The 24389-nt window shown below is 39.6% G+C and overlaps 1 protein-coding gene across 2 annotated transcripts in view; it reads left to right on the forward strand.

Moving 5' to 3' along the window:
- LOC110543637 (olfactory receptor 10AG1-like) overlaps positions 1-24389 on the forward strand; it is a 186092-nt gene that overhangs the window by 139368 nt on the left and 22335 nt on the right. The window contains exons 2-4 of one of the 2 annotated variants that reach the window (XR_009592932.1): positions 2691-2763; positions 4669-4794; positions 5134-5201. Coding sequence is in view for 1 of the 2 variants with exons in the window: in XM_060387412.1 (XP_060243395.1) it covers positions 2691-2763; positions 4443-5399 (1030 nt within the window). In the remaining variant the exon portion in view is untranslated. Of the gene's footprint in view, positions 1-2690; positions 2764-4442; positions 6566-24389 lie in introns of those variants that run through there. The other variant, XM_060387412.1, reaches the window with a different exon arrangement.

Below are 24389 nucleotides of genomic sequence, written 5' to 3' on the forward strand. Positions count from 1 at the left end.
CCTCACCCGCCCTCCTACCCACATGCTGAGAAAAATGTGTTCCTGAGCTGGCTTAAGTGAATGAAAACTCCTAAAATTCCTGCCTAATATAAATCATAGATAATTCTTTAACCATGTTATCTCTAATTTTTGTCATTATTGCCAAATTGCTTGTAATTATGGGGTGAAAATGAGGGAAATTATAAAATAGGAAACTTTGAAATAAATTAACAAATTGTGTTATAGTTCTCAAATCAGCTAAAAGAAAAATCTTTGAAAGTTTTAATCATAAAATTATAATAAAATATTTGAAGAAATAAACAATAGTATGCATGTTTGAAACACACTATGCTAATGCATTGGTATGGACAATTTTATTTTTAATTTTAATTGAAATTATGGTTTTTTTTGTATAATATATTCTGATTATGGTTTTCACTCACAGAAATCTTCTCACCCAAATACACAACCCTTTCTTTCTCGCCTTAGAAAAATAGAACAGACATGTGGAAATAATAATGAAATAAAATCTGATTTAAAAAAACAGACCAGAACAAGACCAAACAAACAGAAGAAAAAGAGCCAAAGAAAAGCACATATTATGGAGACACATATGTTTACACATTGAAATTCCAATAATCACTGAACTGTAAGCCATAATATATATTCAAAAGACTTGTAAGTTTTTAAAAAATGTCTGTTTTTAAAAATGTTTTAAAAGATAATGGGACAAAGAACCTCCCAAAATGCCATTTGAGTGGTTTTTTATTTTATTTTTACTGTATTTTATTTTATTCTTTATTAATTATATTTTATTCACTTTGTATCCCCCTATGGTTCCCTTCCTCCTCCCATCCCTATCCCTCCCTTCCTCCACCTTCTGCATGCATGCCCCTCCCCAAGTCCACTGATAGGGGAGGTCTTATTTCCTTCCTTCTGATCCTAGTCAATTAGGTCTCATCAGGAGTGGCTGCAGTGTCTTCTTCTGTGGCCTGGTAATGCTGCTTCCCCCTCAGGGGGAGGTAATGAAAGAGCAGGCCAATCAGTTCATGTCAGAGACAGTCCCTGTTCCTATTAAAATGGAACCCACTTGGATACTGAACTGCCGAGGGCTACATCTGTGCAGGGGTCTTAGGTTATCTCCATGCATAGTCCTTGGTTGGAGTATCAGTCTTAGGAAAGACCCCTGTGCTCAGATTTTTTTGGTTCTGTTGCTCTCCTTGTGGAGTTCCTGTCCTCTCCAGATCTTACTGTTTCCCACTTCTTTCATAAGATTCCCTGCACTCTGCCCAAAATGAAATTTGCAGGTAAATGGTGGGATCTGGAAAAGATCTTCCTGAGCGAGCTATCCCAGAAGCAGAAAAATGCACACGGTATATACTCACTCATATAGACATATAATATAGGATAAACCTACTAAAATCTGTACACCTAAAGAAACTAATCAAGAGGGAGGACTCTGGCTAAAATGCTCAATTCCTATCCAGAAAGGCAAAGAGATGGACATCAGAAGAAGGAGAAAAGAGGGAGCAAGTCAGAAGCCTGACACAGAGGACCTCTGAAAGGCTCTGCCCTGCAGACTATCAATACAGATGCTGAGACTTGTGGGCATTTGAGTGGTTTTTGTGTTGGCCATCTACTGCAGGGCATTGGATCTTCCCTTAAGAGTGGTTTGTATGCCCAGTGAGATTGTATTTGAGAAAATTAATTTTTATTTTGCCAGTAGTTATCAGTTGGAGATAAGTCATGGATTAGCATGAGAACAATTTTATTTTATATTTCCAGTCAATATTTTAAAATTTGTATTTGAAAAATTTTAATGATACAGTTTTCCTGATATCTAACAAAATTCATTTGTTACAAAGAAAAACATTTTCTTTTAAACTTCTTTTAAATTCTATTTTTGTGTATGTCTTTGCCAAGCAACTGATATCTTTTTTTTTTTTTTCAATGCAGTTTATTCAGGAACCTTGAACAATCCTCGGACCCTGGGGAAAGCCAGCCCACAGCTTAAATAGCCTCTGGGTAGCCAACCCAGGCGTGCCACGTGGGCAATGCAGATAGGTCCACATACATGGAAGCAAGCCAGATCCTCAGCCTTAGCCAAATGTGGAATTGTTCGTGACAGAGAGCACTCACCATCGGGAAGGTGGAAGGCAGAAACCAGCTCCATCTTTAAGGCATAGGCAACTGATATCTTAAATAAGCCTGAAGTTGGCTTTACAGACACTTGTAACTTGTCAAGTGGGTGCTGGTAATAAAACCTGTTTTTTTTTTTTTTTTTTTTTTTTTGTAATAACAGTGTGTTTTTTTTTTTTTTGGTTCTCTATGTCTTTTTTTTTATTTTTTATAAGTTACATTTTATTAACTCTGTATCCCAGCCGTGTCCCGATCCCTCATTCCCTCCCAGTCCCTCCCTCCTTCCCTCATCTCCACCGTGCCCCTTTCCAAGTCCACTGATAGGGGGGACCTCCTCCCCATTCATCTGATCCTGTTTTATCAGGTATCTTCAGGACTGGCTGCAAAGCCCTCCTCTGTGGCCTAACAGGACTGCTCCTACTTTGGGGGTGGGGAGACCAAAGAGCCAGTCATTGAGTTCCAATAATAGTGTTTTTAACTGCTGAGCCAATTCTCCATCACGGTGAAAGGATTGTCATAATAAATAACTAGTGGTGTCAGACATAATACAGATCTGTTGATTTATTTTTCAGAAGTGGTTTCCAGTGCTGGCAAGTTCTCTGCTGTGTGGACCATAGTTTAGTGAACACCGAGCTGCAGACTGAGGTGGGTTAACAATAACTTTTGAAGGCATTTTAGAAAAGCTATACAGCAACAATATGTAAAGTCTAAAAGAGCTAAATGTAAAATTTGTAAGCAGCTATATGTGTGAACACAGCATGCTCGTTTTCTTAGAAGAACTATTGATATTTCCTCAAGTGTCCTTCTAAAGCAAAGTGTCTACCTGGTAGGGGCTCTGACTGCTGTTGGTGTTTAGACTTCTCAGTATTGTTCACTTTGCTTTTGGTTTCTTCTTGTTTCTCCTTTTTGTCCATTTTTTTTCTGTTGAGTCTATCTTCTCTCCAACCTTCTACCTGGACTTTGTGTCATCTCTCAGGGCCTGTTTTCTTCTGTCAGTTTTTTTGGAAGGAGACATTGCAATGATCGCCTATTCCACCACTGTTAGTTAAGTACATATTAACTGTCATATCTGGATTGTGTCTTGTCTTCAGACATTTGGTTTGCAGACATTTAAAGTGTTATGTTAGACTCTAAGTCCCAGTGGCATATTTGTTCCATTGATTGGTCATCTACTGAACTGAATAAAAATGCCTCTATTTTTGATAACTCATTTTAATTATACAAATATATTGGCTCTAGTGTAATGCTTCCATAATGCACATATCATGTTGGCTCTAGTGTAATGCTCCCATAATGCACATATCATGTTTGCTCCTGAGAGATCAACACAGCATACAGTCCCAGCCACTTTACCAAATGAGCTCAACACACACAAGAGTCACTGCATGACTGCCGACTACATTAGAGAAAAATCAGTCTCAACCATAAAACTTTCAGGCTCTAGTCATAATAAAACTGTAGCTTGTAGTGGTCATGTGTGCTTATAATTCCAGTATTAAGGAGGTGGAGCTGCGGATCCCTTGGACTCTGGTGACCAGCCAGTTTATCCTGATCTGTGAACCCTAGATTCCACAGAGAGACCCTGCCTCAAAAGAACAAGGCAGATAACTCCTGTGAAGTGACATCCAATGTGAACCTCAGACCTCTACACGAACCCTCACACACAAGAACACACATACAGCATGCATGAGCACACATGTGCATACACACACACACACACACACACACAGAGAAAGAGAGAGAGAGAGAGAGAGAGCGAGCGAGAGAGCAGAGTATTGAACAAGTCAAATAATGACAAAAAAAAGGCAGGATTACCTAAGATTTGTTTAAGTGGAAAAAATTGTGTGGCAATAAAATAATGTCTAAAATGATTATTTGGTTCCAACCATGGAAGCTCTAGAATATTAGATTAAATTTGAATTTTATTCTGGAAATCAGTGTCTCTTAACCATCAAATCTTCCAGGCTCTAGTTAAGATAAATCTGTAGCTAGTAGTGGACACTAGAAGGTCCTGATTCCCATTTTCACAATGGTCAGCTTCACTATAAATTGTTAGGTTCCACAACAGCTCTACAGATGTCCAGTAAATCAGAAAACTCATCATCACCAATGGTATCAAAGTAGGTCTTTATTAAAGAACAAAGAATTGTCCTGAACGAAGCAGTACATGACTGAGAAAAAAAAAAGGTAAGCAGCAATACTTTGAAAGTAGGCATAATTGATCAGATACTAAAAAACTAATCAGGATGTGTATATATTAGGATGAAAACCTCTAACAGTAAAGGGAAATTAAACAATATGTGTTGATCGAATCTGCTCCACAGATGAGCTACCAACAAAAACCACAAGAAGGAAATCTAACCCATCTGAAGGAATTTGTTCTTCTGGGATTTTCCGATGTGCCTCATCTCCAGTGGTTTCTATTCGCATTGTTGATTGCCATGTATTTCTTTATCCTCTTAGGCAACAGCACCATTATACTAATCACAAAAGTGGACTCTACACTTCAGACTCCTATGTATTTTTTTCTTGGTAACTTTTCTTTTTTAGAGATATGTTATGTATCAATTACTCTTCCAAGAATGGTCTTCAACCTTGGGACACAGAGAAGAACCATCTCTTTCATTGCCTGTGCTACACAGATGTGCTGCACTCTTGTTCTGGGGGCCGCAGAGTGTATCCTCCTGGCTGTGATGGCCTATGATCGCTATGTGGCCATCTGTAACCCTCTGCACTATCCTCTAGTTATGAACCAAAGGGTGTGTTCTCAGCTGGTAATTGGCTCCTGGGTGGGTGGAATTCCAATACAGATAGGGCAATCATCACAGATTTTTTCTCTATCATTTTGTGGTTCCAACCAAATCAACCACTTCTTCTGTGACATTCCCCCTATACTTCACCTAGCCTGTGGGGACATCTTTGTGAATAAGATGATGGTTTTATTAGGTGCTATGTTATTTGTCTTGGTTCCATTCCTGTTAATAGTATTTTCCTATAGTAAAATTATCTCTACAGTCCTGAAGTTGCCATCAGCCAGAAGTCAGGCCAAAGCCTTCTCTACTTGTTCATCTCATCTTGCAGTGGTAATGTTATTTTTTGGATCAGCTATGATTACATATCTTAGATCCAATACTACTCATTCAGGTGGAACAGATAAAGTGCTTTCTCTTTTCTATACTGTCGTGACTCCCATGTTTAATCCCATAGTATACAGTCTAAGAAATAAGGATGTCAAAATAGCACTGAAAAAAATTTTATGCAAACAATGTACTAAAATATAATATGATTTATAGTGCAGATATGACTTTATATGTGTTGGTAATTAATTTGCAAAATATCTATCTTTTGGGTTTTTTTTCTCCTGTGTGTGTGTATGTGTGTGTGGAAAGAGAGAGAGAGAGAGACAGAGAAAGAGAGAGAGAAGAGAGAGATATTTTTTTATATCCCTGGCTAGCCAAAACTCACTTTGCAGAGCAAGCTGGCCTTGAACTGAAAGATCTGCCTGCTTCTGTCTCCTTAGTGCTGGGATTAAAGCCATGCACCACCACACCCAGATGCAGAAGGTTCTATTTTAGTCATGTATCTTATTTGGGTTTACACAAGTGGTTACTACAAAACAAAACTTATTTGTGATGCTGAGAAACATTTATCCCTTAAAGTGATATATGTTAAGTGATGTATATATTATTAAATTAAATATACTTTACTTTTATATCTATATTTGCTCCAAAATATTCTCAAAAGAACATTTAATACAGTTGACTTTATTAAACATATATTTGATATACTACCAACTAAAAATCATATATACTTCATTTACACATTTAGTTACAAGGATTTTATCATGTAGTAAAAAATTAGTTTCAGTTGAGTCTCTAAGATTATTTAGTATGTACAGTCTTGATGCCAAATCTGATGATTTATATTTTATCCCTCAAAACCCACATGATGGCAGAAGGGAACCTTCTTTTTCAAGTTGTTTTCTGATCTCCAGACAACTTCTAGGTGAAACATCTTTTCACAAATGCACACTCACACACAAAGATACACACACACACACACATACACACACACACACTGTTTTAGAGAAAGTTCAATGAGGTGCTCTAAAGTAGGTTTTTTTTTTTTCATTGTTTAGGTTAATGCTGATAATTATCATTTAAGTCTGCTTACTTTATGATGTCATTTAGTTCCAGCATTCCCATGTTTAAGTTTTGTCTGGGTGATCTGTCTCATGGCAAGAGTGGAGTACTGAAGTCACCCACTCTCATTGCAAGAAAATCCTTATGTGATTGTAGCTATAGTAGTGTCCTTTTGTGATCTTGGATGACATTATGTTTCTTGCATGGATGTTGAGAGTTGCAATATATTCTTGGTAGATTTTTCTTTGATTAACATATATTATATAGCACATACCTTCTGTTTCATTTTGATTTGAAATCTATTTTGTCAGATATTAAAATGGTTATAACTGTTAGTTTCTTATGTTTACTGTTACTTGCATTTTAAATAAAAGCAAGTAGTAAAACTGTACTCATTGTGAATTAATATATCAAAATACCATTTAAAATTTTTATTTTAAAATTAAAAAATATTTTCATAATTTTCTTCCTTAGCTTTTCCCTCTCTACCCACTCTCATATATGTCTAATATTCAAATTCATGTCATCTATTTCTTTTATTGTCACACACACCATATGCACATATGTCATATACATAGATGTATGCACATTTTGTTTAGTTTATATAAATTTTCTTGTATGATTTCAGGACTGTCCACTTTGTGTTGGATAGCAATGTGCTATTCTCATGCTGTCAGCATTTCTTAGTTGCCTCTAGATCTTTGTATATGTTTGAAGCTCTATGTGTTTTTCTCCTTCTATGTTACCTTGTCTATATTGCTGTTTAGGCAGACATTCTTCGAAGAACCCATGGATGTAACATTCCTAATATTTTTAAGGAGATGTTCTTGTGATGTTTCCATATTCATATTTATACAATTATATCTGATTTTAAGTATTTTGTTATTACCTAAATTATACTTTGCATATGCATGAAATAAATTAAGACACGTGATGACCTATCAGGGAGATTTAGGTATCCAATATATTATGTAATTTGTGCTTGCTCTCAAAGGCTTTGTCAATCAGCAAAATCAGCCAGCAATATTCAGATGTCTCTCAGCCTAAGAATGGATACATTGTGGCACATTTACACAATGGAATATTACTCAGCTATTGAAATCAAGGAAATCGTGAAAATTTCAGGCAAATGGATGAAACTTAAAAGAATCATCCTGAGTGAGACTACTCAGATCCAGAAAGACATACATGGTACATACTCACTCACTTATATGTGCATAAGAGCCATATAATATAAGAAAACCCTACTAAAATCCACGGACCTAAAAAGCTAAACAACAAGGAGGACCCTAGGGAGAGTGCTTAATTCTCAATCAGAAGGGCAGACAAGATAGACACCAGAAGCAGTAGAAGAGAGGGAACAGGACAATGGGTCAATCATAGGTGTTGAAACAGATGCTGAGACTCACAGCCAAACTAGGCAGAGCGTAGGGCATCTTATGGAAGAAGTGGGGATAGAAGGACCTGGAGAGAACAGAGCTCCCAAAGGAGACCAACAAAGCCAGATAATCTTGGCCTGAGGGTGGCGGGATGGAGTGGGGCTTATGAGGCTGATGGAGAAGACCCAGACCGCCTGCTCAGTTGTAGCCCATAGGCAGCTCAATCTCCACTAGTAAGAGGAGCAGGGGCTGTCTCTGACATGAACTTGGTTGTTGGCTCTCATGAGTTCCCCCTGGTGGGAAAGCCTTGCCAAGCCACAGAAGAAGAGGACCCCAAAAATCCTGAGGGGACTTAATAGGCTAGGGTCAAATAGTAGGAAAGGAGGACTCCTGGTTTGAGTGGACTCTGGGAGAGGGGAGGGGAATGGTAGTAAAAGGGAGGGAAGGTGGAACTGGGAGGAGATGATGGAAGGGGGCTACAATCAGGATATAAAATGAATAAATTGTATATTATATAAATTATATAAATATATTATATATAATATTATATATTTATATTTATATATATAAATTACATATATATCTCAAGAAAAAATATTTTAAAAAGCACAATTATTTGTACATTCCTAAGTTAGATTGGAGAACACAATGTTTTACTGCTTTTTGACTAAAGACAGCAGAAATGTGGGTGAATTGCCCAAATGACAAATATTTCCAAATCTACCTCAGGTGATTTCAAAGTGAATAACAAATAAATCAACAATAATTTCAGATCCATTAGTCACCAGACACTACTAAAATGCAATAGAATAACCAGCAAGAGGCAAACAAAACAAAAGACAATCTTATGGAAGATATCCAAAGGCCTTCCTGCCACAACGTGAGCAGGCAAGCACAGTTAAGATGGCAGAGTATGTGGTGGAGAGATGGGAGAGGAGGACAAGCACAGTGGTTTGTGCACTATGAGGCAGGTGATGAGGCAGAGCTTAATGGGAGTAGCCCATGCTGCCACCTCAATCCATGGTGCTAGTCATCTCTGCTGCTGCCAAGGGCCATGTCTGGGTCCAAGGACATACTGCAGCAGGAGTCTGTGACATCTATGACCCGTCTTACCACCAAAGGCCCCTCTTTGATGGGCAGCATTGGAGAGCAGGCGCATGTGGCTTGGAGGTGACAGAGCTGGCAGGATGACCAACTCAGCTATCACCTAGGCCCTCAGGCCCAGATCAGGACTTTGAGCTGTCTCAACCCAACATCTACCCAGACTATGAATTGATAGAGTCTGTATAGGAGCTAGTCCTGCACAGCCAAAACTACAGAATCTCCATGAAACAGGGCAACAAGGTATTTCAAAAGGGTATTGCTGAGGATTCAGTATTAATTGTGCAGCAGAAATCAGAGACTTCAAACCAGAACAATGACTCTTCCCAGCGAACATTTGCAAGTAAACCATTTTGAGCAAAAGGGTATACTGTGTATCACACCTCATCTTCCAGAGCAAGGTATTTTTGTTGGTTGTTTTTTTTTTTTTTAATTTTTAACTTTCTGTTTGTTTTCTTTGCAGGGAGAGATGTCAAGGGCAGAGGAAAGATATGTATAAATTTGGATATGAGTGTAATTGGGGTGCATGTGAAATTTACAAGAAAAATGCTGAGTAGTAGTCCATTGTATAAATGTACCACAATTTCTATATCCATTCCTCTGTTGAGGGACATCAAGGTTGTTCCCAGATTCTGGCTATTACAAATAAAGCTGCTATGAAAATAGTTGGGCAAATGACCTCACTGAATTGGGGGGGGGATCTTTTGGGTATATGCCTAGGAGTGGTATAACTGGATCTTGAGGTAGCAGTATTCCTAATTTTCTGAGAAAGCTCCAGATTGATTTTTTAAGTGGTTATACAAATTTACAGTCCCAGCAATGGAGGAGGGTTCCCCTTTCTCCATATCCTCTCCAGCATGCATCATCCCTTAAGTTTTTTTTTTTTGTTGTTGTTTTGTTTTTGTTTTTGTTTTTCCATTCTGAATGATGTGAGATAAAATCTCAGGTTTGTTTTGATTTTCATTTCCCAAATGGTTAAGCATGATGAGCATTTTTTTAAGTGTTTTTCTGCCATTAGAAATTCCTATGTTGAGAATTCTTGTTTTAGCTCTGTACTCCATTTTTTAATTGGATTACTTTGGTTTGTTGGTGTTTAACTTCTTCAGTTCTTTATATATTCTGGATATTAGCCCTCTGTCAGATATAGGGTTGGTAAAAATCTTTAGCAATTAAAAACAAGGAAATCATGAAATTTGCAGGCAAATGGTGGGAACTAGAAAAGATCACACTGAGTGAGGTAACCCAGAAATAGAAAGACACATATGATATACAATCACATATAAGTGGATATTAGTTATATAATATAGGATAAGCATACTAAAATCTATAGTTCTAAAGAAGCCAAGCAACAATGAGGATCCTAATCCTCATTCAGAAGGGCAAACAGGATAGACATCGGAGATAGGAGAAGACAAAGAACAGGACAGGAGTCTTCCACAGAGGACCTCTGAAAGACTCTACCCACCAGCGTATCGAAGGAGATATTGAGACTCATAGCCAAACTTTGGGCAGAGTGCCGGGATACTTATGGAAGAAGAGGAAGATAGATAGTCCTGGAGAGGTCAGGAACTCCACAAGGAGAACAACAGAGCCAAAATACCTGGGCCCTGGGGAGGGGGGGTGGCTGCAGAGACTGATACTCCAACCATGCATGGAGAAGACTAGACCCCCGTTCACAGAAAGCCCATTGGCTTATCATTTTTCAAGAGGTTTCCCTAGTAAGGGGTAAAAGGGATGTCTCTGACATGACATGACAGTGGCTGGCTCTTTGATCATCTCCCCCTGGAGGGTGCGGTATTGCCAGGCCAAAGAGGAAGATAATGCTACCAGCCTCGATGAGACCCGATAGGTTAGTATCATATAGAAGGGAGGGGTCCTCTCCTGTCAGGGGACTAGGGAAAGGACATGGGGGAGAAAAGGAAGGGTGGCTGAGACTGGGAGGAGATGAGTGAGGGGGCTACAGCTGGGATATAGAGTGAATAAATCGTAATAAATAAGTATATAAAAAATTAAATAAAAATAAAAATAAATTCACAAAAATGTAAGGAAAGTTAAAAAAACACTCCAAAGAGTAAAACAAACAAATTTCTCTAGCTACTTTGGGCAAAATGGAATGAAATAAAAATTGAGATATCACTGTATTCTCCATGTGCCTGATAAATTTAAAAAAGTGATTTGGGCAGAATCAAGTTTTGTGCTAACTAAAATAAATTTGAAATACATATATGATGGTTATTTGCAAGTATCTATATGACAGAAAATTCCAGTGAACTTGGAAAAAAATACAAAGCTGCCAACCGACATAGGAAGTGATGCCAAGAGTAGGAATTCACATTTGTCTCTCTTTCTGAAAGACTGGTGATTCATGAATGGTCCTCATCAACCTGAGGGTGATAATGTGAAGTCACTTTATAAAATACTTGCAGAACTGTAACCTCACTACAAATGTGTTCTTTCTAATAGTAAATAATATAATATATAGTATAGCTTGAGATCAGGGATGGAGATATCTGGGCAGAGTGCAGGGAATCTTAGGGAAGAAGCGGGAGACAGAAAGACCTGAAGGGACAGGAGCTCCACAAGGAGAACACAGAGGCAAAAGTCTGGGCCCAGGGGTCCTGCAGAGTCAGATGAATCAACCAAGGACCATGCATGAAGAGGATCTAGACCGTTGCTCAGTCTCCACGTGGGTTCCCTAGTAAGGGGAGTAGGGGCAGCCACTGGCATGAACTTGGCTGCACGCTCTTTGTTCAACTCCCCCTGGCGAGGTGGACTTACTAGGCCACAGAGAAAGAGGATCCAGACAGTCCTGATGAGACCTGACAGACTAGGGTCTGATAGTAAAGGAGGAGGACCTCCCCTATCAGTGGACTAGGGAAGGGATTTGGGGGCAGAGGGAGAGGATGGGTGGGATGAGGAGATGAGGAGGGGAGCACAACCAGGATACAAAGTGAATAAATTTTAATAAATAATAATAATAATAATGAAAACTGAAAACTATTATAATATAAATTATTTATTACCTTTAAAAAGACAAGAGTTTATGAGTTTTAGGAATCAATGTCATCTAGATATTGTGTTTATTGTTACAAAGTTATGAGAAATAGTCTTTATTTCTCCCTAAATAGAATGAAGTCATATTTTAATACCTAATATTTACTAATTGTGATTTATCTCCTTTGCCATGCCAGTGTCATTACATTGAAATGTCAAGAATCTCTCTTACATATGTCACTTTAGTTTATCTACTCAATGTCACTCATAACCAATAATACTAAATTCATCAAATCCCTAATGCCTTTATGGAGGATAGATTAATTGCCTTAAAGATTTTCCAGATTGTGTTATGCCTTTGATCCATTTACAGAATTTGGTGAAAATTACAGTTGAATGACTCTTTACATTTCTTTTTCTAGTTTTATTATCATTCTTACGTTTATTATTATTATTCAAGGAAGGTGGTGATCAAAGGTCGAAGAACTGCATCAGGAGTTAACAGCTCCTGCTGCTCTTCAGGATGCTGGGGGTTTATCTTATGCACCCATATGAGGTTGATCACAACCACCGGAACTCCATTTTCAGAGGATCAAGCATCCTCTGCTGGCCTCCATGGCACTACATGAATGTACACATATAACATAAAGATAAAATTTGTCTAAAAAATGAAGATGCTTATCATCATCATGTAAATGTTTGAGTGTAAATTCTAATAAATATTTAGTATTCAATGAAATGGTTAATGGTTACACTAAAGTAAAAATATTACTACAATTGTCATTAAATATGAGATACTAAAAGAGGCATGATTATTCATTCATGAGTCTGAGGTACTGATTTTTATGTCTTCTTTCTAAAAATTTATGTCTGCTTAATGTTAGAGGATGTTCTAATATTTTCCACTATATTCTGACACATCAATTTGTGTTTGTATGGGGACATCTGAAGAGTCTACAGAAATCAGTTATACTACATTATGATCTACCATAAGAGGTCCTTGGCTAGGAACAAAGGCAGGAAGTAAGTGGGATTCTGGACTGGGACACCGAAACACAATTGCTGATTAATAAATTGGGAGTCTTAGTTGTCTACACATAGTAAAGATAGAAATGAGTCTATTCAATTTTCACTAGTGTAAATATGTATCTATATTTTATTTTTCCATCTATTTATCTATCTATTTATTTGATCACTTTGCAGGCTGATCATGGTCCTTCCCCCCTCTCCTCCCAGTCCCACTCTCAGAACCCCTCTCCACCCTCTCCCCTCAGTGAAGGGGAGATCCCAAAGGGCACCAACCCACCCTGACACTTCAAATTTCTGTAGGACTAATTGAATCATTTCCCACCGAGGTTGAAAATTCTGCATAACTTCCCCTAAGAGAGAAAATTGAGCCTTTATTTTCTTCTTCTTCCTAGATTTCTTGGAACAAAAAAGTGAATGTGATGAATAAGGATTGAGAATTGGGAGACGTATTAAAGATTTCAGTCCTGGACAAAGATGCCAGGACCTCTTATGCATTTACTGTCATCTATATGACTGCATCATAAGTGTAAAATTTTGTTAGTATTCCTTAACATAATGTATAAAATGTGGGTCCAGTGAGGTGCATTGGTGCTTGCCACTAATGTCTAGACTGCAAGGCTGAAGGAAGCAGATAATTATAAATTCTGAGGCCTGACAAATCAAACTAGGCACTTACAGTCCATCTAGGCTACATAGCAAGAATTAGCCTCCAAATAAAGGAATGAAATTAAATAGAATGGTTACAAATTTCTGATGTTTGCCTTGTCTGTATTTCCTTTGTGAGAAGTGAAGATATTCTTTCAAATGATTTATTTATTCATTTACTTATTTGCTTAGAAACCAAGTCTTACTATGAAACACAGTCTTACCCATTCACAATCCTCTTGTATCAGCCTGCCAACTCAGGAACTGCAGTCATGCAGTTCTGGCCTCTGGCTTCTCATAGTCTCACAAAACTGAAACTATATATACAAGCTATAAAATCAGTAGTATACTCAAGTGTATAATCTTAATTCTTTTGTTTGTTCAGCTTCTTGATTTACAGGGAAAAATATTCTCTTCAATTAGAAATTGATATAGGAAGTAATTTAGTTCCAGGGCAGAGACAATATCCTATTTAAGCAGCACAGTGTAAAACATCAATTAGAAGGTAATTAACATTTTTTAAATAAATTAAAACCAAAGGTTTAAAAATTTACATTTATAATTACTTACCTTATGCCTAATTTATAATGGTAAAGATCATGATTGACATAATTCTACCTTATATATATATATAAAATGTAAATTCCCTGTGTGTTTCATGCGTATATATATATATATATATATATATATATATATATATATATTTGCTTTAGGATAATATTAGGTTAGTTGAGACAAGAAAGTTTAGTTTAAATAAGAAATGTAGGGGGGAACCAAGATGGCGGTGCCGGGAGAGCACCGCGTCTGAGAAGCAGGACAGCACTCTCCCTGCAGCGACCAGGAGACTGAACTCTGGGCCCTGAAACCACAGCGGTCGTGTTTCCCAGGTGAGGGGAGGCTCCCATGGCATGGGAATTGGTCGGGTCCACTCTCGGCTGCCCAGCCAGAACCCGGAAGAGATCTCTGGTGGCGCGACTTTGGGTATCCAGGCTGGTGCCTTAAGCCTGCTCGTCCCCATCACTTTCCCAGGCTGATCTGTGGGCACAAAGGTGCCTGAGGCTGGGAGTCCCAGTCGAGGGGGGACCCCACGGGGAAGCAAGGTTGCAGGTCTGATCGTGGGTCACCCAGTCTTTCCCCAGAAGGTCTCTGGGACGGCGGTTGCCCACCACCATCACAGCTGAGCTCCTGCCTCCCACGGAGAGCTGCACGCTCAGCTCAGCGGTACAGACAAGCTGCACGCCCCAGTACAACAGGGACTGGGAACCCCTGTCCGGAGAGGACCCCACAGAGAAGGAAAAAACCTTGCTGCTGGGGTCACCTAGGGAAAGTCTAGCAGACTGCAGATCGCAAACAGGCAAGTACACTCAGCCATCACAGATCTGGGCCCAAACAGGGAGCACAGAGTGATTGGAAACTCAGCTCCCGCAGACTAGCAGGTGGGCTCACGCTCCACCAGCCCAGAGGCCTGCTTTGTACCAACTACTCCTTAGAGACAGAACTGTGTGCCCCAAGACACAGAGCAGTACTCACCCGCCACAGATTACCTCTTGGGTTCTGGGGCACAGAGCCCCAATCTCAGACCTACAAAAGCCTGGGCAACCTGAGATCAACCCCCAGATACTGCTCCAAGGGGAAACCAGTTATCCCTAACAAAACCAACCAAACCACGGGACACACAGGTTACAGCAGCTGATAACTAAATTTACAGCAAGAAACCCAGAAGGAGGGCAGCTGTCTCCAGGAATTCTTCTGGTGAGAGGAGAGCCCTCTCAACTAATAAGGACCACAGTTACCACCCAGGTCTCTGTGCCTGAGGTGAGCTGTAGCAACTCCTGAAAAACACCGGACATCCAGTGACTATACCCAAAAAGCTGGGAAGGCTTCCTTCAGGAAAACCCATCTTCCTGATTCTCTCCACTACAACAGTCCAGGAACAACCAGAAACTAACTTCAAACACCTAAGATAGCCCAATGGGTAGAGGACAGCGTAAAAGTTCAACCAACAAAAGCCAGAGCAATATGGCATCTCCAGAACCCAGTTATCCAGGGGCAAATAGCCCTAGACACCCCAGCATAATTGAAATTCAAGGAGATGACCTAACATCTATGCTCAAGAAGATGATAACAGAGGAAACAAATAATATATGAAAAGAAATAGAAGAAGCTACAGGCAAACAGTATGTGGCCTTTAGAGAGGAAATGCTTAAATCACTGAATGAAATAAAATAAACAGTGGATTGTTCAAACAAACAGCTGAAGGAATTGAAGGAAAAACATAAAAATACAGTCAGACAGGGGAAGGAAACCAACAAAATAGCTCAAGACCTGAAGATAGAATTGGAAAAATTTAAAAAAAAAAAAACACAAATGGAAGAAATTGTGGAGAGAAAGAACTTAGGGAAGAAAGCAGGAACTACAGAGGTTAGCATAACCAATAGGCTACAAGAAATGGAAGAAAGAATCTCAGGTGTGGAAGATACAATGGAAGAAATAGATGTATCTGTCAAAGAAAATGTTAAATCTAAAAAATTCCTGACACAGACCGTCCAAGAAATTCAAGACAACATAAAAAGACAAAACCTAAGAATAATAGGAATAGAGGAAAAAGAAGATTCCCTGCACCAAGGCCCAGAAAATATTTTCAACAAAATCATTGAAGAAAATTTCCCCAACTTAAAGGAGAGGACAATAAGAATACAAGAGGCCTATAGAACACCCAACAAATTAGACAAGAAAAGAAAATCCTCCCGCCACATAATAATCAAAACCGTAAGTATACAGAACAAAGAAAAAATACTAAAAGCTGCAAGAGAAAAAGGCCAAGTAACATATAATGGCAAATCCATTAGAATCACACCTGACTTTTCAACAGAGACTATGAAAGCCAGAAGGGCCTGGACAGATATCATGCAGACCCTAAGAGAACACAGATGTCAGTGCAGGCTACTATACCCTGCAAAACTCTTAGTCCTCATAGACAGAGAAAACAAGATATTCAATGACAAAAACAAATTTCAACAATACCTACATACAAATCCAGCATTACAGAAGACACTGGAAGGGAAAATACAAAACAAGAAAACTAGCTACATTCAAGAAAACACAGGAAATAAATAACCCCACTACAGTAAAACAAAAAGCAACCAAGCACACAACCGTATGACCACAGCCAACATCAAATTCAAAGGATCTAACAGCCACTGGTCATTAATCTCTCTCAATATCAATGGACTTAATTCTCCAATAAAAAGACACAGACTAACAGAATGGATGTGTAAACAAAACCCAGCAATCTGTTCTATACAAGAAACACACCTAAGTCACAAAGATAGACATTACCTGAGGGTAAAGGGATGGAAGACAGCTTTTCAAGCAAATGGATGCAAGAAGCAAGCAGGAGTAGCCATTCTAATATCTGGTAAAATACACTTTCAACCAAAATTAATGAAAAGAGATGGGGAAGGACACTTCATACTCATCAAGGGAAAATTCTAATAAGAAGACATCACAATCCTGAACATCTATGCCCCAAATACAAGGGCACCCACATTTGTGAAAGAAACATTGATAAAACTTAAACCACACATAGATCCCCACACACTAATAGTGGGAGACTTCAACACCCCACTCTCAACAAAGGACCGGTCAACAAAACAGAAATTAAACAAAGAAACAATATCTCTGGAAGAGGTCATGAATCAAATGGACCTAACAGACTTTTACAGAACCTTACAACCAAACACAAAAGAATTTACCTTCTTCTCAGCACCTCATGGAACCTTCTTCAAAATAGACCACATAGTTGGTCACAAAGCAAGCCTCCACAGATACAAGAAGATTGAAATAATCCCTTGTATCCTGTCTGATAATCACGGAATAAAGCTGGACCTCAGTAACAACAGAAATAGCAAAAAGCCTACACGCACATGGAAACTGAACAACTTGCTACTAAATGACAGCTGGGTCAGGGAAGAAATAAAGAAAGAAATTAAAATCTTCCTAGAACTCAATGAAAATGAAGACACAACATACCCAAACTTGTGGGAAACAATGAAGGCAGTGCTCAGAGGAAAGTTCATAGCAGTAAGTGCCTTCACAAAGAAATTTGAGACAGCGCATTCAAGCAACTTAATGGCTCACTTAAAAACCCTAGAAAAAGAAGAAGCAGACACACCAAGAAGGAGCAGACGGCTGGAAATAATCAAACTCAGGGCTGAAATCAATCAATTAGAAACAAATAAAACAATTCAAAGAATCAATGAAACCAAGAGCTGGTTCTTTGAGAAAATCAACAAGATAGACAAACCCTTAGCCAAGCTAACTAAAAGGCAGCGAGACACCATCCAAATCAACAAAATCAGAAATGAAAAGGGGGACATAACTACAGACACTGAGGAAATCCAAGCAATCATTAGGACTTACTTCAAAGTCTATACCCAACAAAATTTGAAAATTTAAATGAAATGGACAATTTTCTTGATCAATTCCACTTACCAAAGCTAAATCAGGACCAGGTAAATCAATTAAATAGTCCTATATCCCCCAAGGAAATAGAAGCAGTCATTGAAAGTCTCCCATCCAAAAGAAGCCCAGGACCTGATGGTTTCAGCGCAGAATTCTACCAGACATCCACAATAGAGCTAACTCCAATTCTCTTCAAACTATTCCACAAAATAGAAACAGAAGCAACATTACCAAACCCATTCTATGAAGCCACAGTCACCTTGGTACCTAAACCTCACAAAGACCCAAAAAGAAAAGAGAACTTCAGGCCAATCTTCCTTATGAACATTGATGCAAAAATACTCAACAAAATACTCACAAACCGAATACAAGAACACATCAAAGATATCATCCACCATGACCAAGTAGGCTTCATCCCAGGTATGCAGGGGTGGTTCAACATACAGAAATCCATCAATGTGATCCACCATATTAACAAATTGAAAGAAAAAAACCACATGATAATCTCCCTAGATGCTGAAAAAGCATTTGACAAAATCCAACATCCATTCATGTTTAAAGTATTGGAGCAATCAGGGATACAAGGCACATATCTAAACATAGTAAAGGCAATATACAGCAAACCTATAGCCAACATCAAACTGAACGGAGAGAAACTTAAAGCAATCTCACTGAAATCAGGGACAAGAGAAGGCTGCCCACTCTCTCCATATCTCTTCAACATAGTGTTGGAAGTCCGTGCTAGAGCAATAAAACAGTTGAAGGAGATCAAGGGGATACAAATTGGAAAAGAAGAAGTCAAATTATCACTATTTGCAGATGATATGATATGATAGTATACGTGAGTGACCCCAAAAACTCTAGCAGGGAACTCCTACAGCTGATAAACACCTTCAGCAAAGTGGCCGGATACAAAATTAACTCAAAAAAAAATCAGTAGTCCTCCTGTATACAAAAGACAAAAGGGCTGAGAAAGAAATTAGGGAAACAACACCCTTCACAATAGCCACAAATGACATAAGGTACCTCAGAGTAACCCTAACCAAGGAAGTCAGAGACTTGTATGAAAAAAATTTCAAATCTCTGAAGAAAGAATTAGAAGAAGATATGAGAAGATGGAAAGATCTCCCATGCTCATGGCTTGATAGGATTAACATAGTAAAAATGGCCATCTTCCCAAAAGCAATCTACAGATTCAATACAATTCCCATCAAATTATCAACACAATTCGTTACAGACCTTGAGAAAGAAAAATTCTCAACTTCATATGGAATAACAAGAAACCCAGAATTGCTAAAACAATCCTCTACAATAAAAGATCTTCTGGAGGTTTCTCCATCCCTGATCTTAAGTTGTACTATAGAGCAACAGTTTTAAAAACTGCACAGTACTGGCATAGACACAGAATTGTGGATCAATGGAACCGAACAGAGGACCCAGAAATAAACCCACACACTTATGGACACCTGATCTTTGACAAAGACGCCAAAATCATACAATGGAAAAAAGATAGCATCTTCAACAAATGGTGCTGGTCCAACTGGATGTCTACATGTAGAAAAATGAAAATAGATCCATCCTCATCACCCTGCACAAAACTGAAGTCCAAGTGGATCAAAGACCTCAACATAAAACCAGACACATTAAATCGACTAGAAAAAAAAGTGGGGAATACCCTAGAACTCATTGGTACAGGAGAAAACTTCCTGAACAGAACACCAACAGCACAGGCTCTAAGATCAACAATCAATAAATGGGACCTCATGAAACTGAAAAGCTTCTGCAAAGCAAAGGACACCGTCATCAAAACAAAGCGACTGCCTACAGATTGGGAAAGAATCTTCACCAACCCTTTATCTGACAGAGGACTCATATCCAGTATATATAAAGAACTCAAGAAGTTGAAAAGCAGCAAACCAAGTAATCCACTTAAAAAATGGGGAACAGAGCTAAACAGAAAATTCTCGACAGAGGAATATCAAATGGCAGAGAAGCACTTAAAGAAATGTTCAACCTCATTAGCCATTAGAGAAATGCAAATCAAAACAACCCTGAGATTTCACCTTACACCCATCAGAATGGCCAAGATGAAAAACTCAAGTGACAACACATGCTGGAGAGGTTGTGGAGAAAGGGGAACCCTTCTCCACTGCTGGTGGGAATGTAAACTTGTACAACCACTCTGGAAATCAATCTGGCGCTTTCTCAGACAACTAGGAATAGCACTTCCTCAAGATCCAGCCATACCACTCCTGGGCATATATCCAAAAGAGGCTCAAGTACACAAAAAGGACATTTGCTCAACCATGTTTGTAGCAGCTTTATTTGTAATAGCCAGAAGCTGGAAACAACCCAGATGCCCCTCAACTGAAGAATGGATGCAGAAACTGTGGTACATCTACAAAATGGAATATTACTCAGCAATGAAAAATAAGGAAATCATGAAATTTACAGGTAAATGGTGGGACCTGGAAAGGATCATCCTGAGTGAGTTGTCCCAGAAGCAAAAAGACACACATGGTATATACTCACTCATATAAACATACAACATAGGACAAATCCACTAAAATCTGTACATCTAAAGAAACTAAGCAAGAGAGAGGACCCTAACTAAAACGGTCAATCCCCATCCTGAAAGGCAAAGAGGATGGACATCAGAAGAAGAAGAAAACAGGAAACAACCTAGGAACCTACCATAGAGGGCCTCTGAAAGCCTTTGCCCTACAGACTATCAAAGGAGATGATGAGCCTGATGGGCAACTGTTGGGCAGAGTGAATAGAATTTTATGTAAGAAGTGGGAAATAGTAAGAGCTGGAGAGGACAGGGTCTCCACAAGGAGAGCAACAAAACAAGAAAATTTGAACACAGGGAACTTCCCAGAGACTCATACTCTAACCAAGGACTATTCATGGAGATAACCTGGAACTCCTGCACAGATGTAGCCCATGGCAGCTCAGTCTGCAAGTGGGTTACATAGTAATGTGAAGAGGGACTGCCTCTGACATAATCTGACTGGCCTGCTCTTTGATCACCTCCCCCTGGGGGGGAGCAGCCTTACCAGGCCATAGTAGAGGACAATGCAGCCACTTTTGATGTGAACTGATGCACTAAGATCAGAAAGAAGAGGAGAACCTCCCCTATCAGTGGACTTGGGGAGTGGCATGCATGCAGAAAGGAGAGGGAGGGTGGGATCTGGATGGGAGGAGGGAGGGGCTTATGGGGGGATGCAGAATGAATAAAGTGTAATTGATGAAAAATTAAAAAAAAAAAAGAAAAAAAAAGAAAAGATAATTTAAGAACCTCAAATGACTTTCAAAAGTGGAGGAAAGCATGGAGTTAGTCAACTTACTTGGAGCACGTCTTGCCCCTGGGGGCAATGGTCTCCTGAACCTACTCAGACCTCGGACACCACCACTGCTAGTTCTAGAACTGATGCAGGATGTTCCAACGAGGGGGTTAAGGCTTCTCATAATATTTCCTATAAGTCCACACCTGTTTGTTTATAACCCCCATTTTTTATCCATCGTTAGCCAGATAGAGCCAAGTAATTGTGGTAATGATACTTGCTTTTTTGCCCAATGCTGGAATGCTAGTGAATTTAGGTATGCCCTGGTTACTCGCATGCCTCGCTGGGTGCCTGTGCCTGTTGATGCCCCTCATGCTATGACTCTCTTCAGACAGAAAAGGGATCTTGGAATTACAGCCTCCATTGTTACTGCCATCTCATTGGTGGCTGTTGGAGCTATCACCGCGGCATTAGCCATGAGTCATACTATGCAGACTGCTCAGACCCTAAATAATCTTTTAGCCAATGTAGCTCATGCTATAGATATACAAAAAGGAATTAATGCTCAACTAACAGGAGACTTGATGGTGTTCAATCAGAGGATTGACCTCGTGCAGGAGCAAATTGATACCCTATGGCAAATCGCTCAACTTGGCTGTCATTGGAAGTATGCTGGACTTTGTGTCACTAGCATACAACATGAGAATTTTTTCCCATGCTGCAAATCTGTCTAAACAATTGTCTAGCTATATTTTAGGTAACTGGACTGAAGAATTCGATACTATGACGGAACAGCTGAGAGTGGCCACTGTTACAGCAAATTCTACCAGAGTGGACGCAGGACTATCCACAGGATTATCGTCATGGATTGCTGCAGCTTTGAATCATCTGAAGGAATGGGCGGGCATGGGAGCGTTAGCAGGCCTTCTGGTGTTGGTCTCCTTGGTTTGCCTGTGGTGTATATGCAAGATTAGAGTCTCACAACAGTGTAATGCAGCCAAGATCATTTAGGCCTTTACAACCATTGAAGCAGGACAGTCTCCCCAAGCATGGTTGGCTACCATAAAAAGCTAAAATGATACGCTCAGGATGTGAGGCTAAGCACTGCACTCATGGTCAGCTGCTTTTGACCCACAGAAGACCATGTCTGATTGTATGCGGGTTGATGCTCCAGGTCTAGCCTCTGAGAAAAAGGTATCGGAAGAGTCTGATGCTCTTTGCGTGGATGACACCTAAGTGAACATTAGTACAAAGTCCCAATTTATTTCTAATATCAGAGATCAGACCTCTACTCTTGCCTGATGCATCTAAAACAAAAAGGGGGAACTGTAGAGAGCTGCGTAATGCCGTGCCTTAAAGATGGAGCTGGTTTTTGCCTTCCACCTTCCCGATGGTGAGTGCTCTCTGTCACAAACAACTCCATATTTGGCTAAGGCTGAGGATCTGCCTTGCTTTCATGTATGTGGATCTATCTGCACTGCCCATGTGGCACGCTGGGGTTGGCTACCCAGAGGCTATTTTAAGCTGTGGGCTGGCTTTCCCCAGGGTTAGATGATTGTTCAAGGTTCCTGAATAAACTGCATTGAGAAGAACAACAAAAAAAAAAAGATCAGAAAGAAGGAGAGGAGGACCTCCCCTATCAGTGGACTTGGGGAGAGGCATGAATGCAGAAAGGGGGGAGGGTGGGATCAGGAGGGGAGGAGGGAGGGGCTTATGGGGGGTATACAAAAGGAATAAAGTGTAATTAATAAAAGTTAAAAATATCAAAAAAAAGAAAAAGAAAGAAAGAAAAAGAAATGTAATGTAAAAGAAGACATTGTTGATGTCACTAAAGATATTATCATCTTATGCTATCATGAACCAATTAGTAATTAAGTTTTCATTTTTTAAAAATTATACATTTTTATTAATATTACAATTTATTCACCTGTATTACCTCATCTCCTCCAGGTCCTACCCTCCTTTCCTCTTCTCCGCCTTTGTCCCTCCCTTAGTCCACTGATAGTGGAGGCCCTCCTCTCTGACCATAGCCTATCAGGTCTTATCAGGATTGCCTGAATCCTTTTTCTCTGTGGCCTAGTTAGGCCACCTTGCATGGGGTGGTTGATTAAAGAGCCAGCCCCTGCTTTCCTTTCAAGGGAACACAATGGAATAGCACTTACCAATTAAAAGCAAGAAAAATCATGAAAATTATAGGCAAATGGCAGGAAATAGAACAGATCACCCTGAGTGAGGTAACCCAGAAGCAGGAAAGCACACATGTATATATTTAATTATAAGTGGATAAGAGCCATAAGGATAAATGTACTAAACCCTGTAGTCCTAAAGAAGCTAAACAACAAGGAGTACTCTAGGAAAGAGGCATAATCCTCATTCAGAAGAACAAACAAGATAGACATCAGAAGTAGAAGACAGGCAACAGGACAGGAGCCTTCAGTAGGGGTCCTCTGAAAGACTCTACCCATCAGGGTATCGAAGCAGATACTGAGACTCACAGCCAAACTTTGAATAGAGTACAGGGAATCCTATAGTAGAAGAGGAAGAGAGAATGACCTGTAGTGGGCAGGAGCTCCACAAACAGCAAAAAAATCTGGGCTCAAAGGGTCCTGCAGAGACTGATGAATCAACCAAGTACCATGCATGGAGAAGACCTAGACCTCCTACTCAGATGTAGCCCTCAGGCAGCTCAGTCTCTATGAGAATTCTCTAGTAAGGGGAGCAGGGGCTGTCTCTGACATGGACTCTGTGGCCTGCTTTTTTGATCACCTCCCCCTGGCAACTTTTTCTTTTTTTTTTCTTTTCTTTCTTTTTTTTTTATTTTAAATTTTTCATCAATTACACTTTATTCATTCTGCATCCCCCCATAAGCCCCTCCCTCCTCCCCTTCCAATCCCATCCTCCCTCCTCCCTCTGCTTGCATGCCACTCTCCAAGTCCGCTGATAGGGGAGGTTCTCCTCTCCTTTCTGATCTTAGTCTATCAGTTCACATCAAAAGTGGCTGCATTGTCCTCTACTATGGCCTGGTAAGGCTGCTCCCCCCCAGGGGGAGGTGATCAAAGAGCAGGCCAATTAGATTGTGTCAGAGGCAGTCCCTCTTCACATTACTATGTAACCCAATTGGACTCTGAACTGCCCTGGGCTACATCTGTGCAGGGGTTCTGGGTTATCTCCATGAATAGTCCTTGGTTGGAGTATGAGTCTCTGGGAAGTTCCCTGTGTTCAAATTTTCT

Source organism: Meriones unguiculatus, chromosome 7 (genome assembly GCF_030254825.1).
Source record: "Meriones unguiculatus strain TT.TT164.6M chromosome 7, Bangor_MerUng_6.1, whole genome shotgun sequence".
Lineage (NCBI taxonomy): Eukaryota > Metazoa > Chordata > Mammalia > Rodentia > Muridae > Meriones > Meriones unguiculatus.